The 18,930-nt window shown below is 36.3% G+C and overlaps 1 protein-coding gene across 1 annotated transcript; it reads left to right on the top strand.

Annotated features, from left to right (window-relative positions):
• Positions 1-2,943: 2,943 nt before the first annotated feature.
• On the top strand, positions 2,944-18,930 carry LOC110688810 (heterogeneous nuclear ribonucleoprotein R-like). Its single transcript, XM_021865566.1, has 12 exons — positions 2,944-4,272; positions 5,751-5,840; positions 5,921-6,157; positions 6,374-6,595; positions 6,673-6,775; positions 7,220-7,375; positions 8,765-8,829; positions 8,914-8,993; positions 9,118-9,191; positions 9,274-9,314; positions 9,844-9,880; positions 18,543-18,930. The coding sequence occupies exons 1-12, from the start codon at positions 3,118-3,120 to the stop codon at positions 18,545-18,547; spliced, it is 2,265 nt and encodes a 754-aa protein (XP_021721258.1). The 5' UTR covers positions 2,944-3,117; the 3' UTR covers positions 18,548-18,930.

The following is an 18,930-nucleotide window of genomic DNA, read 5'->3' as shown; positions in this document are numbered from 1 at the left end:
ACAGGGTGGAAACTAGAACAATTTGCTGATTACTTCTCGGAGCAAACCTTAGGTGAGATTGCTGCTTACTGTGTCATTGATGATGAGGATATTATTGATGAAATTTATTGCAAAGGCACTCCGTCGGGAAGTTTTCCAATTAAATTTGTTATAGCTATAATTCGAGAAGAGGTGGAAGTCGATTTGCATGATTTTAAGGGTGGAAATTAATCCGGAGACTCCCAGTCCCTCAAAGAATTCTTTTCTTCTAGTGGTTGGCCACATAAGATAGATTAATGACAAATAAAAACAGGTTTGTTCAAAACTTGACTGAGGATCCTAGATGCCTTGCGTGCGAAGCTACAGAGGAAAATACAGAGTATATATTGCGTGTATGCCCTGTGGCCATAAACATTTGGTGGAAGTTAAGGGCTCGTGACATTGGCAGCAATGAAGAGCCTCATTTTGCTAATTGGCTGCTAGAGAATATTGCGAGTCGGGACTCAACTAGGGGTGAAGAATGGCCAAGAGTATTTGCGGTGACTTGCTGGTGGCTGTGGCGATGGAGGAACGAGAGTTCTTTCAATGTGGAACCGAACATCCCCTTGGATCAAATTGTGTTTATTTTTGCTAGAGTTGGCTTGATTAAACAAGCCATGGAGAGTAGAACTTATATGGCTCAACAAGGAGGAAAACGCAAAAGGGAATTGGTCTATATTAGAGGGATGACTCCGAGTGTAGGATGGGTAAAATTGAACACCAATGGTGCTTCAAAAGGTAATCTTGGAGCAGCGGGGGCTAGTGGAATAATCAGAGGTTGCGATGGTTAGTTATATGAGTGTTTTGCCTTGAACTGTGGCATTTGTTCCTACACAAAGGCCAAACTCATGGTTATTATGAAAGGATTACAGGTGGCCTGGGATGCCGGACATCGCAAAATCTAGGTTTCAGTCGATTATGAGGTCATTACTCGTATGTTGGTAGATGAGGTCCCTATCAACTCTCCATTCATTCACATCTTGCGCAGGTGCAAGGCCCTGATGTCCGAGAGGGATTAGGATGTTGATAACTCACATTGCTATCGTGAGGCTAATCGGGTGGCCGATTGGCTTGCGAATTACGGTGTGAATGCAACTCCATCCTTTATCCATTTTAAAGTGGTCCCGAGGGATCTTCAAACCGTTTTATTGGAGGACTTAGGAGGGGTGACTTTGGGTCGTATGGTGCCGTAACAAAATAATGTCTAGCTATGCCCTTATAGCATCATGTTAGCTTTTCTTTAGCTGTTTTGTTTTTTCGTTTATTTGTTTTCTGTTTGTTTATTTTCTGTTTGCTTGTTTTGTTTAGGGGCTTGCCCCTGTCTTTCACCAAAAAATAAAAAAAAAACAAAAAGAAAAGACAAGTGTCGCTTTAATTTGGGCATCGCAAAAATTAAGACACTAAATAATAGTTTACATTGTTCACGTTAACTCCCAAACCTTAAAAATTTATATTTGTCAAGCTCACCTTGTATGGTCGACTACAAGATCTCTAGTCATACTTGGCAAATTCGATTTACAGTTCATACCTCAAAAGGCAACTAAGGGACGAGCGTTGTCGTCGGATTTCCTTTCCGAGCTCCCAACTTAGAAAGACATTACATAAACACACGACATCCTAAATGAAGACTTGTTAATGACCGAGGATGGCACATGGTTTTTCTATTTCGCCGGCACATCCAATCAAAAAGGACTCAACGTTCGAGTTCTTATCGTACGGAGCACACATACCTTACAGTATAGCTTGATTTAAAGTAATCAATAACGTTATAAAATTCTGCATTAAAAGACTCAGGGGCATTTGAGTTTGAAAGCATATGTCTTCATCTTTGTATTTGTTTATACTTTCAATAGACTTTTAAGAACCTTTATTTTTAAAGATTCAATATTGTTCATCAGTAGAATTTGATATAATATAAGTGTGTAATTCATTCATGGATACGTAAGAATTTGGGTTATATGCTTAGGAATGGTCTTTGATTTATACAATATTTGTCTAATACTTAGCCTTTGGGTCAGGTCACTTCAGGTATTAGGTCAAAAGCAGGTCAACATACTCCACTTCAAGCTGGATCCGTTTTTGTGTAGGTCACTTTTGGTTTTTGGTCATTATTTTGGGTTTGAATTATGTCTCGAGTCGAGTAATTCAAGTTAGGTAATCAATTATAGTCAGTTTTGACAACTCAAATTCTATATTACTACTTCAATTTTTTATTTGAGTTAAAAGAGAAGTACCTAGACTAGCCCTCAACCCCCTTTAGCTTTTATTTTTTTTCATTTTTTTTATCTTGTATTTGAAGGTTAGACACATTGAAAATGAGGGATGAGGGTAAGGGATCTCCACCCTCTCAAACCATAATTTGTAATTATCTCCTAGTACATTTTACATGCTTTACAATGGTTCATCCATCCTAAATACATAGTACATAGTACAATTCAATATCTGCATAAGAAATCTTATGGATATTCTAGATCATCATCTTGCTAAACTACTCCACCAAGATGATTTCAAAGCACATTATAACTTTTTGGAGAGGACTTAATTAACGTACGCTCAATGGTGGACTCGATGTACAATGGAATGGGAGACAACCTTAACAACGCACCCTATTAAGTCATGATCTTTTGAGCTTCTAAGTAGAGTAGATCAATTATTATTATTAAAAATTTAAGTTTTAATTATTGATTATTATGAAGTAATTATTAATTACAGTAGAGCAGATCAGATTAATTCAGCTCATAATAAGTAAATAACAAGGCCTTTTCTTTTCTTTGCATTTTAGATGCGGTACCTAAGTACTCTATAGATGTGATAAACTATGTGACCTAAAAGGCGAGTTTGAGCAAGTGTAGAACCACTTTTCGACTTAAAACCCAAATTCGATCCAAAAAGTCTACTCTAACTCGACAAGTCCGTCATATTTATATAGGTTCGAGCAAGATATTTGATGGCCTGGCCTTGCTCGAAATTTTGATCACTTCTACAGGATTAATAATTTGTTTCAATTCCCCACTTCCTGTTTTCCATACACGGTTGCACATTACACACCCATTGCCAACAACCTTCAACGACTCCACCTCTCTCCTTCCCAACATTCCGATGCCTCCAAAGGGCCGTCCACGGCGCGCCGCCGCCCGGAAAAAGCCACCACCGCCGGAAAATCCCACCATTTCAGCCGAACCTTCCGAAGAAATACATGCAGATAAACAGCAACCGCTCACTGAAGTTCCTCTTCCCGACAACGACGTCGTGTTGGCTCCATCATCAGAAACCCTAATCGCCGGAAAACCAGAGCCACCTGAGAATCAAACGCAATCGACGGAAACCGCCGTGAAATCTCAAGACGACGTCGTTTTGGGTTCTGAGGAGACTAAGGATAAGGATACTGTTGGGAAGGCGAAGAAGGTGGTGAAGAAGACTGTTAGAGTTGTGAAGAAGGTGATTAAGAGAGTTCCGAAAAAGGTTGTAAAATCTGAAATTGATTCTCAAATTGATAAGGTTGATTCAATTTCAAAACCTGAATTTACAGTTTCTGCTTGTGTTAATAAAGAGGAATTAAAGTCTGCTGGAAAATGTGTTCAATTGAAGGAGGAAATTAATAATTCGGTGTCGAATTTCCGAGAAGAGGAATCGAAGTCTACTAGTAGTAGTGGTGCTCAATTGAAGGTGGAGAATCATGATTTGAACTCGAATTCGACAATTTCTGCTAAGGTTGGTGTTCAATTAAAGGCGGAAAATCATGATTCCGATGTTTTGGTTTGTAAGATGGAGGAGGAGGAGAGTAAGGTTGAGGTTAATGAGAAGAAGGGTATTCTAGAAGAAGTTCGAGGCGAGAACGTAGTAGAAAAAGGAAGTGAATTGATGGAAATTGAGAGTGTTTCGAACAATGAGGGTAATGTGGAGGAGAGGGGTGGAGAATGTGGAAAGGAAAGTGAGGGTTTGGTTATTGCCGAGGGCGCGAAACTAGAGGAGAGTAAGGGAGAGGAGGTGGAAGATGGTCAAGGAGAGAGGAAGTTGTTTAGAGGGGAATTGGAGGCGATGGAGCGAAAGAAGAGGCGAAAGACGGAGATATTTATTGGCAGGTTGGATAAGGATGTCAAGGAGGATGATATTAGGAAGGTTTTTGCAGAGGTTGGTGAAATTGTGGACTTGAGGCTGATTTTGAATAGTAAGACTGGGAAGAAATTTGCTTTTCTGCGGTATGCGTCCGCAGAGGAGGCCAGGAGGGCGTTAGATAAGTTTGCCAAAGTTGAGGTATATGCTAATGCTGCTGGTTTTCTTGCTTATTTGATTCATTTGCTGTTTTGTTGCTTAATAGAGGGGTAGGTGTGCAGTGGTTCATTTCCTGGTTGATTTCGTTAGATTTTCGAGTTCTCTATATAACTGTTATCTTCTCTGCCTATGGTAAGACACTGTTAAGTTGTTCTGCTATGTTGACTTCATATACATAGTAGTATATATGGGCTCATAACTGGGATCATGAATTGTATATTGTTTGATTTATTTAGCCTGTATGTTTGATGTGAATTTGTGAAATATGACTAGTTTCCCCTAAACTATTGCAATATAAAATATATTGATTGTCTTTACTCAAATAGCATTGCATAAACCCAATATTATATACCAAATAAGTACTTCGTATAAAGCATTAAAGGAGTAAAGTTTTGTGCTTGGTTTTGTTCAAATTCGGATAGTATGATCCTCTGGTCAAGTTTGGATTGCATCGTAGGTTTAAAATGGATTAGTATCGGACTCATGTATACTACGGGTCTAGTGAGTTCTGGCTCAAGTTAAGATCATGTTATTAGTTTAAGATTTCATGTCAAATATAATTTGGGCCATTAACAATTCTACCTTTAGAGTTGACATGATTATCTATCACGTTTACCCATGCACAATTTCGATTATATATCTAATTATCAATAAGTAAAATTTATACAAAGCTGTTATTACGAAAATATACAACAAAACGATTCAGACAAGATCCTTACAGCTAGTCAAAGTAGAATTTGTAAATAGTGTAAAAATCAATACATGTCAATTTAAAAAGAATGGAGGAAGCAATTGTCATGTATTCATTACACTCCTTGCCACAAATCTGTGATTGCATGAATTAATAGCGCCAAGCAATTTGTAAATAGTGATTATACTTTACTTCCTTTATTCTAAATTAATTGACATGTATTCATTTTAGGGAACCTTCTTTATAGGTGACAAGTTTCTAATTTGGGTAAATTTTTTATTGTTAAATGTCAATATTACCCTCTCTTATTTTCTTTCTTCTCCCTCTTAACAGACCCTAATCCACTCTTTCATTTCTCTCCTCCGAGTCCTCCCTAATCCACTATCTCTCCTTTTTAATAACCACCCGTCCACCACCACGATATCTTCCTAAAACCGGTTTCCTCCCTCTCCGCATACGATATCCCTCATTGTAGATGTACTAGGGATTAAAACCATGTACATAATAAGAGAGAGAAGAAAAGATTAGGCTGGAGAGTAGTAGCCTAAAGCTACTAGTTTAATAGCTTTAATCTTTTGCAATCAAGAACCAACTTACTTTATGTCTAGACAGACTCTAATAACCTTATCAACACCGTTTACATAATGCAATTTGGAACGTTATTCTTGTCTATCATGTTCTTGTGCAAATTTGAAATTACTTTCCTTTTTATGATATTTTTATTTATTTTAAAAATCTTTCTTGGCTCTATTAATTCATGCAATCACAGATTTGTGGCAAGGAGTGTGGTGCAACCCCTGTCGAGGGCAATGATACAATTTTTCTTGGTAACATTGACAAGAAATGGAAGTATGAAGATGTAAGACTCATGCACTTTTTAAATTCTTAAAAAGCACAATCTTTAGGGCGACTTCACTAACTAAACTTATGTTTGGGTAGGTTGTCAGTTTGTTGAACAAGATTGGTATTGGAAACATAGATAAGGTCACAGTTATGGTGGATTCTAATAACAGCGAATGTAATCGTGGATTTGCATTTGTTGAATTTTTAACCATCAATGATGCTCAGCTTGCTTATACGAAGCTTCAAGAGAAAGATGTTTTTGGGAAAAATAAAAAATTAAAGGTTGCTTGGGCTGAACCTTTGAAGGAGCTTGATGAAGAAGAAATGCTAAAGGTATGTGTTATGTAAAATATATTGATGCTATGGATGGATAGGAACTCACAGTGTTTGGCCTAATGACCAGTTGCAAATGGTCAATGAACAGTTTGCAAGTATAGCATTTTAGATTTTCATTAACATGTGTAAGAATATATTAAAAGCTTGTAAGGATATTTGAGGATCTCCTAGAAATTAAGCATGATTATTTGTGGTGCAATTAATATTTTGCAGGTCAAAACAGTATATGCGGAATTTATACCTTCCTCTTGGGATGAAATGAAATTGAGAGATACTTTTAAGAAGTTTGGGGAGATAGATGAAATTGTTCTTGCTCGGAATCTAAAAACAACCAAGCGGAAGGACTTTGCATTTATCAGTTTTAAAACTCGTGAAGCTGCCATCAAATGCATTGAATCTTTTGGTCATGACTTAAGCAGCAAAGATGAAAGCAAGGTTTTCTTTCTTATTCATAAAACTTGTAAATGCTTGTATCAGTTTATGACTTAACTAAAATGCAATTATGTTTTTAGGTAAGTGTGAAAGTCTCCCTTGCTAAACCAAAGCCAAAGGTAAGACCAATTGCAAAACCTTTTGCCAAGGAGGTCCCCCAAACAATGCCAAGAGCCAGTCACAGTGAGTAAATCATATGCTTGTTGTAAATAATTTGTTTGAGACGATTAAGATGAACTTAGCTGTTGCGACTGAATTTTGATTGATTATTGCTTTTGGTGATTGGTTTACTCATTGCAAAGTTTTATGTATAAATTTTCATTAATACGAAGTATTTTTTGCAAATTATTTATTTAATTTTATATTGTTAAACTTGCTTTGTCCAGCTTATTAGTATTTAAGCTCTATTATCCTTGGGTATTCTGTTTGATGTAATTCTTAATATAATCCCTCTTTGCAATTAATTTCTTTTCAGTGGCGAATGTTCTTTAAAATGATTCTGTGAATGTCTAATGACCTTGTTTCTGCTATGCCTGTAAAGCTTCCTGAATTATGTGCTTTAAGATATATATTAACAATTCATAATTTATCAATGTCGTTAGTGGTAAATATTTTGACTCTATGCAGGTAAAATTAGGCCAAGTGAGCCTTTAAACTGGATACATCGTACGGTACCTCGTCATGGTATTCAAGTTCCTGACATGTCTTCTACGAATGTTGAGTTGGTCCAGTTATTGAGAGAGCAAGCTTCATGGAGATCACCACATGCGAGCCTAAGCAGCAGTAATCGGATTCTTTCTTTTCTTTGTTAGCATTATGGAACTCATTGCATACATTGACCAAGATATGCTTTTGATTAGTGTTTTTTCCCCTAACTTAGACTCTCTCTCTCTCTCTTTATTTTTTATTTTTTATTTTTTTATCTAAATAAATACGGTGAAGTACTTTTCAATATCTACCATCCAGCCTTTAATGTAAATGATGGGCATTAGAGTCTAATTTGATGTCAGCTGTATGTTCATTCTATAGCATGAAGGATTTATGTGAGAGAACTTCTTAGGTGGTAGACATTTGACAATATGAACCATAGGGAGGAAAAAAAATCCTAATGAAACGTCACAATAGATTAGAAGCATACCAACACAAATATAAGCGATTAATCATAGAAAAGAAGCAAGCATGTGTAAAAAAGGGTTTTCAATATGTGGACACCTAAAAATGGCTCCCCAACCGAAACTTGATGGGTAGAGTGTTAAAATAAAGGAGTACTTAGTTTTATTTCTAAATCCATTTAATATAATTTTTCTAGCGCATATTTATCTTAATCTTAAGCCCAAACTGTTAAATTTATTCCTTTATAGGCGGATGAGATACGTGGTTATCCCTGATGAGACACGTGTCTTAATCTTATCCCTTTATAGGCTGATAAGACACGTATTTTATTTATCTTAATCTTAAGCCCAAACTATCTCATTTAGTTGATGAGACACGTGTTTTATTTATCTTAATCTTAAGCCCAAACTATCTCATTTAGTTGATGAGACACGTGGTCGGGGAGACATGTTTAGGCGTCTACACAATACCTTTTCACCATAGCTTCCTTGTTGGGCATCTATTTTGTTTTCCTTGAAGCATGCAATTTACTTTGTTTGGGAAGGCAAAGGATGCAAATATGGGTGGGCGAATACCCATACGTAGAGTGCTTTTTGTAAACATAAGAAACATTTTTAGCTTGAAGAGTTAGAGTAAGCCTCTGGAAATTTTCCTTTTGGTCCACACTATTGTTGTGCCTTGACACTTTGATATTTTCTAGAATTCTAGTGTTTAGCAGTAATCAGTTCCTTCCCTGGCACTATGTATAAATATTTAATCTGCTAACCATAGGTGGGTGGTTTTGGCAGGGAGGGGATGGCCACATCTGGGGGTTATTGCTTAAATCTCTAGTTTGGCTTTCCTTGGTTAAAATTATGTCTATACAATTGCATTTAGGCAATTGGTGGTTGTTGTTGACTTCTTGTTGGGCCTTTAAATTTCTAGAGTTAGCCTGCCCTTTATGTTTGGGATTTGTTCCCCTTCCTATGATGCATCCGGAGATTACCTCTTTAGCAGTTCTCTTTTTATCACCTGAATTGAACCTTGAGGAAATTTATTTTATTATGGATTTATATGCAGGACCCATGGATCTGCGCTACTCTAACCCCTCCTTATCTGGGAGGAAGCGTCAATATCCTGAGATGGTAAATGATATTAAGTATTTAACCTGTATCTGCCTTTTGGTTCTTGTTTCCTTTTATAATATTTCCTTTGTTTTTTGCTACTAGGAAACTGATCCGCTGCATGGAATCTCAAACAGATATCCTCAATTCCATTTGGATGCTCCTTACTCTGTTGCAAGTTCAAGGTGGTTTGTTATTTTAATTAAACTTATGAATGCAGCTTATTTTTGCAGTTAGTATTCTGTTTATATTCTTTTATGCTGGGGTCACGCTGTCATTAAATAATTAGCTATTTGTTGCTTCTTTCAGTCAAAATATAATGCCTCCTAATGTTCTTACAAACCCTATGGCCTATCATCAACGGCATGGTGGGTACACTTCTGGTAAGTTGACTTAGGATTTTCAATGATTTGATTGAATGGTTTTCCTCTTGTATTCATAACACAGTGGTGTGTTTATCACCAGGATCACTTTATGGAGCCAGAAATTATGCAAACAATGTTGAGGTATGTTGGACAGCATTGAATTATACCCTAGGCTACTAGCAGTTGCCTATCATTTCAGTGTAACCCGATGGTTATCTTAAACTTTCTAGCTCTAGGAAAAAAGCAGCACTACGATCTTCTATTATCCTTATCACTTTGCCTGTCATTTCATTAAATTATTGAAAATATTTCTACCATGTATCTTTGAGACATGCTACCCACCAATCTAGTTGGATGTTGTGGATTATAGATCATTTTGCCTCCACAAATCTCCCTTACGCCAGTCACATATCTAAACCTGACATTTGGTGGTTAGAAGTTGAAAGACTTGAAACTGTGTTGCTATGCTATCACCCACCAAAAATTTGGTAATTGCTCACTTCCAAACCCTTACCTCCCCTTCTCTCACCATTCCATAAACAAAATAAAAAAGGAAAAAAAATGATTAGTAGGTTTCTTATGTTTATTTTTCCTAGAGCACCTGTGCTCATGCCTAATGGTGCAGTGCAATGAGTTCCTGACTTGCTTCTGCTGTTTCTTGCTATGGCAGATCAGGGATAAAGCGCACGAAAGCAGTTTTCGGCGATGTAAGTAACTGAACTATAGAAAAGCTAAAAACATTGATACTACCCACTTCACCATGTTGGAATCCATGTTGCATACATTGTACATGTTGACAGTTTTATTGCCCTTATGTGCTTATGTGAAAATGCTCGTGTTCATGCTACTACATTGGTGGTAAAAAAACTCCTACTTGCAAAGACGTGTAAGGAGGGATCTCAATTCTCTCATTATAGGATATATAGTTCTAGTCCTTGGGTGGTAATACTGAAACATTTGCTTATATTGTTATGAACATTTTGCAAAATAAGACATGGATTCATAAACTTTCATCGCCTTATGTGGAGGGATTAGTTGGTAAGGCGTAAGGTGGGGTGAGAAACTGTATTCTAGGGAATTTAAATTGTTTGACCTCTACCCTCAAATAAAATTTACAGTCTCCACTTATGAGAGTTGATATTGGAGTACATAAAGAGTACACTTAACCCTTTTCTTTTTGCAATAGTTATGGACAAATTGATCCGTTCAATTCAAGAAGAAATACCATGATGCATGATGTTTGCGGATGCTTTTGTATGAATCGATGAGACAAAAGTAGGTGGGAAGGCAAGGTGGAATTCTAGAGATAGACATTCGAGTCTTGAGGCTTTATGTAGAAGTAAGACAAACTATTTGGAGGCGTAAGTTTAGCAGAGTTTGAAGTAGGGAGGCAACGGAAATCTTTTTGGATCGGAGTATTGTGCAAGGTTTCGAATTCTTCTGCTATTTAGGATCAATTATTCTAAAAGATGGGGAAATGGATGGATATGGTGATTGTAGAAATAAAGTGGGTTGACTGAATTGGAAGACTGCTTCAGGGTTCATATGTGATTCATATGTGATTCTGGCATGCCCCATAGATTGAAGGGAACATCCTACCACATGACAGATAGACTTACCCTATTATATGGTGCTGTGAAACATTGTCATATTCTTAAGATGAATTTGGTGATCTGTGTGTTCATGTGTTGTTATGGATGTGTGGTCCTACACTCATACTAGAAAGGAATCAAGGGTTCACCTATTGATTATAGGATACGGGATTATCGCTTAAGATGGATTGGTCATGTAAGACGCACTGGTTTGGTTAGGGAAGGCTTAAAGATTGCAAAGATGATATTGTGAGGGTTAGAGTAAGACCAAAGAAAACTTAGGAGGAAGGTTATTGAAAGCTATATGAGATTTTTGGGGATTGAGGGAGTTGGATTGGGCGTAGTGAAAGAAGATACTCGTAATACTTTTATTTTCTTTCCTGTGTGTGTGTTTTTCTATATACTTTTAGCCCTGTATTTCACTAACTTTTAGTTCTCACTTGTATTTTATGAATTCTCTTTGCTTTTCTAAATTTATGCATTTGTGCTCTTAACATTTAATTACATCCATGATTTAATTTTCTTGTCACTACTATGTAATTTCTTTGTTTATATTTAGTTGCAACATATCTATTTTCATGCCTGCCCACCATTGATAAGTAAAAATTATAAAAACCTAATTTTTAAAAGTATACTTTGAGAGTAATCTAAAAAGATCACACCTCACTATATTTTATGTGAATATAAATAGTTCAAGATAATCTAAATTGTGTAGTGAATAACGTAAAAGCTAAAACGTTGAACAGAAAGATTTGCAGGAAGTATATGTTTATCTATCAATGGAAGATGTACAAAGTGCAATGTAAGGGCTTGTTGTTATGGGCCTATTGTAGTTATTGAGTTGAAGAAGTTTCATTTGTCGTGAGATAATAAAAATCTACCCTATCATATAATCCCTTTGTCTATTTATTAAAAGCCTATTTGGGTTTCTTCATGAAATTAAGAAACTTTTAGATTCCTTAAAACCCAGGAAGTAAATTGAATTGCTTAAAAAAATCAGAAAAATTAGTTGTCCAAATCACTTTCTCTCTCCTTCCTTTGGCTCAGCTCCGCCACTTCCCCCACTCAAATTGAATCTGTACAACTTCATCTCTCCTCCTCAAATTGAATCTACTCAATTTCCTCTTCCCCCATTTCAGTTTTCCTTCCCTTTACATGTATTCTTTTTAGGTAAATGATTCCTCCTTTTTTTTTTCGAGTATAATGCGTCAATGCTAGACAAACAAAGTTTTAAAGCTCGTTGAAGGATGAGTGGTACATGATTATTGCTTTGGCCGAGTGTTTATTGTTGACCCATTTATAAGGTGTAAACAATACTCCATTTTAATCCCTCGGCCAAATCTTTTTTCAAACATTTACAATTAAAAACAATTTCACTCAAAAATGAGTTAAATCAAGGTAACAATAATTCAACAAATAAAACCTAGTCTGGAATTTTTAGAGGAGAGAGAAAATGAACAGTGGAAATTATTTCCATATCTTGGCAAAATCAGCTAACAAACTCAAAGCCTAATAAAAGGGTTTTGTAGTTGTGCAAGAAAACTAAATTTTCTTTGCAAAATCTTTTTTAAGTGCAAAGAACCGAAGAACCAAAGACAAATATGAACCAAAGAAAAAAAATTGAAGAACCGAAAAGCTTGAAAAAGAGTGGAGAGAGAGAGAGAGAGAGAGAGAGAGAGAAATTTTGTTGGTTTTGGGAATGAAATAAAAAAAAAAAAGCTCAGCTATTAACCTTTACCCTTTTTTTTTTGGACATATAGGGGATTAAAATTGGGGGATGAGGTTATTTAGGTCAAAATTTTATATCCTAAAATAGAAAGATTCACAAATAGGCTTTTAATTTTTGGCAGCCCAAAAAAGAATACAAGCTTTTAATAAAAGGACGGAGGGATTACTAAAATAAAAGTAGTTAAATTTTTCTAAAGTTTTGTACCGGTAAAAATGTGTCAAACAAAATATACACATATATATATATATATATATATATATATATATATATATATATATATATATATATATATATATATATATATATATAGCTCTTCCAAAACATATACAAAACCACATTATAGAAATACCCAAACCAAGAGACGTAATCTTGTTCCTAACTTGGTAACCAGGAGCAGTGTTCAAAGGGGGCATACATATTTCGAGTCAATTAAGAATTTCGTGTGAAAACCTGAGAAGCACAAACATGCCATATTTTGTATGGATGAGTATGGATCGGATATCCGTATCCGAAAACTATGATATTTGATATTCGTATCCGATCCGATTTTTTTCGGATATCCGAAAAGATCGGTCGGATAGTTTGGATATCCAATACCCGACCCATTTAATAATATACTTTTTTTTATTAATATTTTATTAATAATATTGTTAAAAAAATATATTTAATGGCAAATTGATACTTCATGCTATATTAGGCCTATTCTTGATAAGTTTTATGGAAAAACTGAAAAAATAAACTGTCAAGAAAAATGAAACTTGTATATATTTCATTCATGACCAAATAATTAAACTCATAATTGTAATTATAAAGTACAATTATTCATATAAAATGTAACAGTCCCACAAATTTCAGAATTTAACAATCAAAGATTAACACATACGAAGTACTAATTAAGAAATATAAAAAGAAAAACCAAAGATTAATTTGTTATAAAATCAAAAATTAAAAAACCCAGAAAATTTTAACACTTATACACAGAAAAAAAAAATCATTGAAAACCTAAGTAAATGTGAAAAAATAATCAGAAAAAAAGATGAGTTGTTGAGAGTGAGAGAGCCGCCGCTGATAAGATGCTGATTGTGGAGCATCCGTAAGAAGGATGGAAGTTGGTGCTGCCGGAGGAGATGATTATTGTTATACAAAAATTCAGTGTGGGTGTTGATGATTTCTATAGTGGGATATTAGTCTTTGAAAGTTTGAGATATGAGGAGGATCTGAGAGGTCAAAGAGAAGATAGAGGAGAGAGAAAGAGGGAGGGGGAGAGGAGAGAGAAAGAGGGAGCGGTGGTGAGGGGATTCAGCATTTAGGGAATCAATGAAATAAGGGGTCGTTTGGTTCGCACAGGGTAATCGGAATGGAATGAACAAAGGGAAAGCCAAGGAATGGAATGAAATCACCTAAAATTGTGTATGTTGTTTGTTTTACAACAAAGAGAATGAGCCCCACCACCACATAGCCACCTACACTTTCACTCTCCACCGTTTCCAGCCACCACCCAGCCACCAAACCCCTCGCCGCTGCTCCCTCACCGTGCGCCTCCCTTCGCCGGCCGTCCCCGCCCCTCGCAAATCCTCCCTCAGCCCCGTAAAACTTACCTCAATTACGAATGAACCCTAGAAACCATTCTCCCTCACCATAAAAACAGTCGACAACCCTTCCCCCACCCTCGTAACCCTAGTGCCTAGGGTTTCGAGGGTGGTGGGAGAGGCGGCTGACGATTTTAAGGGGAGGGAAAAGAGTTTTTAGGGTTTTGCGGTGGTTATGGGACGTTTTATGGGGGAGGGGCAGATTTGCGGGGAGAGGGGAAGGGCAGCGATGGGAAGGGGCGGGGCGAGGCTTTGGGAGGGCTAGGCGGCGGTTTAACGGCAATAGGGAGGGCTGGGTGGGTGGTGGTGGTTATTTTTGCGGGGGTTGTGGTTATTTTTGCGGGGGTTGTGGTTGTTTTTGCGGGGGAGGGGAGGGCGGCGAGGATCGGGGGTGGGGCAGCGGTGGTCGGGGTAGGGTCGGCGGTGGTCAGGCATGGGCTGGTTTCCGGTGGTGTTGGTAGGTTTAAAGGTGGTGATGTGGTGGTGCTGGGGTGGCTAGGGAATGGAATGGAAATACCAAGGGGGGGTGGGGAATAGACTTAGAAGGAATTTGGGGAATGGAGGGGGTAAAGGGAATGAAAGAAAGTGCTAAACAAACATCAACAAAGGGAATCGGGCCAGTTAATTCCCATTCCCTTTCCTTGATACCTCCAACCAAACGGCCCCTAAGGGTTTAGGCTTTAGGTTAAGGTTTGGGCTTGGGCCTAGGAGTTGTTGTTTCATTTTATGGAAAAATAAAGTAAGTACTCCGTAGTTTTTTTCGGATATCGGATATCCGAAATCCAATATTTCGAGATCTGATATCTGATCCGATATCCGATTTTTTCGAATCGGTTATCCATAATTTTCGGATTGGTTGCGCATCGGATTATCGGATTGTTTTGCTCAGCCCTAATTTTGTACTAGGGTCTTATCCTTCACAAAACAAGCACAAGCATGCCATATTTTGTACAAGGGTCTTATCCTTCACAAAACAAGCTAGTTAACTGCCTTGCATATATGTGCTCTAGGTGACAGATGTGCCACATTTTCATGGATGTTTTGGCTAGTTATGATGTTGTATTGTCTCTTCACACTATCACTTCCAACTCTCACCTCATCTTCTCGCCTTGATTAAACTTGCAGCCTCTTCTAGCACTCCTTCAAAACTCAGTTAGTTAGGCATCTCCATATCAAACCCAATATCCCTACCTCACTACACAATTTTCTATTCATTTTTTCTCTTTTATATTCTAAAGTGCTAAGGGAATGCTCGAACATTAGTAGTGTACAACTATCTAGCTTATCCTTGTTTAAAGCATTTCAGTTTTTGAATTTGGCAAAGGACTAGCATTTCATCTCTATCCTGGTGTCTTTATTGTCGAGAGCTAAAGCTACCTCTTTTACATTAAATTGTCAAGAGGCTCAGTTGTTGACCTTGAAAACGTTGTTCTTGGAGTCTTAAAAGTTTACACATGGCTTTGAGAAGGATGTTTGAATTTCCGATTATTGGACAAGACTAATAACAGTTTACAGAAAAACCAAAATAAGACAATGTTCTCTTTCTTTCCTCATCCAAACAAAATAATTTGGTTAGTAGAGACACTTGATTATGACCGGTTTGTTTTTCGAGTCATCCTTTCCCGGGTTTTGAATTTAAAGGAGTTGTTAGGACTATTTATGGGTCTATTTAGCTTCCATTCATTGACCCTACAAAAAAGAAAAATTCAATTGCATAAATAGGGTCCGATGCAATTAAATTTAAGTTGGGCTATATAAAATATAAAGTGCAAAACAATATATTATGCGTAGAGGGCTGATTTTGGAAACCATTTCTAGGAATACCGTTTCTCTTATATTTGGAGAGGCACTATGGAAAGTAGAGTTTACTGAATTACACTATGGAAAGGAGAAACAATCTAAAGTCAAACAATATTTTTACCTAAACCAACCTAAGACAAGTATAAGGCAAGCAAAGGATCATATTTACAGGGAATGGGTATGAGAACACCAAGAATATGAAACAATTATTAGTTAGTTCGGTCACAAATTGGGATTTTGATTTATTAATAGCCTTGGAGATAAGTGCTAGGGAGAATGGGATTCAACACCATAGATCAACAAAGCGGATAGACATGAATCATACTTGGGTGATAGAATGGGAACTTAACATTGTCTTTTTCAAAGTCACAACATAAACATTTCCTACATTAAACAACTGACATGATAAAGAACAAGCCTCAATGGTAAGAAGTGGATTTCTAACTCGAGTTTGTGTTTTGATCGTTCTAAGATAGCATGAAGCACAAATAATTAGGAGTTCTCACTGAAATTATCACACTAAAGCATCCTAATCATTGAAACAACACAAATATAATCATAAAAAAGATATAATCCAATTGCACATGAAAAAACTCACTACCAAACCCCATATAATGTGAGAAAGGGACCAAATACACATGCAATCAATCAATTCAAGTACAAGCAGCACATCTAATTTAATCAATCCATGACTTGGTTGGGTTTTTACCCAACCTCCTAGCCTAAGAAACTACTTGTTACACATGGTGTAAAGTATTCTAACAATCAATTCTCAAGCTATCATGAATTCAATTTGAATAATGGAGAGATAAAACAAAGATGGATTGAGGAGAGAGAGAGAGAGAGAGAGAGAGAGAGAGAGAGAGAGCCCTTTTTTGACTTAATTCTTCTTTCTTGCTTCCCCATTAGCCATCATAGCCTCATTTCTCCTTCTCATTGCTTCTAAATTCTTTGCTTCTTTGACGAAGTGCTTTGCTTCTTTGAATCTAAAATAGTATAAAAAACAATAACAATCCTATGAAGTGAAGTATGTGATTCACACAAAATGCATAAAATTAGAGTAAATAGTGAACTAAGACATTGATTTTTCACAATACCAAGGCTCAAAACCACTGTACAACCATACTAAATAGCAAGCTATCAAACTACCACTATAAAAAGGAGAGTTCACGAATCAATGCATTTCAGTGAGTGCTTTGACTTGAAACCAGTATTTTCAAACTAATTCCCGTTCTGTCCGGAAATCCAGAAAGGGAGAAGGAGCGCGCTCGTCTTTTACTTTTATATGAGGCCCTATAGTAACTAGTTTTATATTGCCTCTTTGCCTTTCTTGTAAAGCGCACACCAATGCCCATACAGCTTCTTGTTCTTTACAAGGCTAGTTTGATTCTTTCAGCAATAACAACTCTCCTTGTGTTACAGGATGATGCTTGGTCTTTTTAGATTCCCTTTATCTTTTTCCCATTCTAGGATTTTATGCTTCCTCTAAGAGAGATCTTTAATTTATGTCCTAAACTCATGATCTGAACTTTCTTTTCTTGGATTCCAGATTTCCTGGTTGACCAAAATTATTTGTTTGGATGAAGAAAAAACGACAGCAATGTCTTTTTCCTTTTTTTTTTTTTTGGGTAAATTGTTGTCACGGCCTTATCTAAATTAAATACCCTTTTCAAAGCCATGTATCAGTTATATGACTCCAATAATAAGGGTTTCAAGTTTAACAAGCATGCCACTTTACAACTTAGTGTGAAAGAGATTGGTTAATATACTGAACCTTTCTCTGATTTTATCAAAGACCTCCCAAAAGAGAAACCTAAAGTGACCTCAACAGATTTCAAGAATATTTTGATGAGTATGGATGATGATGAGAGTAGGATTCAGATTCAATTTTGGAAGGCAATGTACTATTATGTGGTTGATTTAGTGAATATTCAAGGGAGGTTCTTAAAGATCTTTAGAAATTGAGGATATTAATGTGGCTAAGATCACGCTAGAGAAATTCTTGGAGTCGTTAATTGCAGCACAGACTATAGCTGAACTGTTCTAAAGAAGAAATATACTTCGCTAGTTGTGCTGTAGTGTTAGAGGTATGGATTAGCTACTTAGCTCATTTCCTACGTGTCACACACTCAAATTACAGCACTTTGTGAAGATTCTCCCAAAATTTTTCACCCATAATGATTCAATCAATTTGAACTACTACAATATCAAAAGCGTAACAAAGGATTTTTATTTCATTCAACTAACTAATCCATGAAACTGCTACATTTCCAATTTTAGTGTTGATTTGCAATGGTGTTCGGGTAACAATTGCCTAAAACCATTGCGTAAACTTCGTCTACATCCGACCAATGTTTAACTGTAGCCATTGTAGCGTACCAATTGTTGCTAATTCCACTAGTGTTTGTTTGCGTTGTTCTCTTTATATTTAGTGGAACAAGTTAAAAACACATCTGTTGTCTTTGTTTTTGCACCTAGCTTTGGAATTTGGTGGTGTTTTGACTTTTTTTTTTTTTTTTTTTTAGAAAAAATGTGTAACTTAATGTTTGCATGATATATATGTGAAAGTGTGAAACATTTTTTTTTTACTTTAGTCATAAAGTACTTCAAGCATATGTTATATTCATGAGATCACTTGTTTACACAAAAACATAAACAGATTGACTGTTGGAGGACTGAAGAGGAAAGCAACTTGGTAGTGAACTTGTGACGCTACAAGCTGATATGGAGTATTGGAGTGGTATCAAAAATGGTGAGCCACCAATTAGTATGATTCTAAATTGGTAATTATATTTCGTTTTCTTTCCTTGTGATGTAATTTCTATAATTAGGTTGTTAGACTTAGAACCCGCCTTTTCTTTTACTAGTTTTTTTTTTTTTTTTTTTTTTTTTTTTTGTTTTTTTTGTTTTTGTCTTCGTTGTTCAATGTGCATGGATTGTTCATAGTCTCCATACAATTGCTTTGAAAGAATCCATCCTAGCTTTTCCATAATATGTAAAACTCAGTCACAAATTTTTTATCCAAGACATTATTTATGATGTTATTA

The sequence above is a fragment of the Chenopodium quinoa genome, unplaced genomic scaffold (assembly GCF_001683475.1).
Source record: "Chenopodium quinoa cultivar QQ74 unplaced genomic scaffold, ASM168347v1, whole genome shotgun sequence".
Taxonomy (NCBI): domain Eukaryota; kingdom Viridiplantae; phylum Streptophyta; class Magnoliopsida; order Caryophyllales; family Amaranthaceae; genus Chenopodium; species Chenopodium quinoa.
Note: the sequence above shows the minus strand (reverse complement) of the source record. Positions and strands in the feature narration are given on the sequence as shown.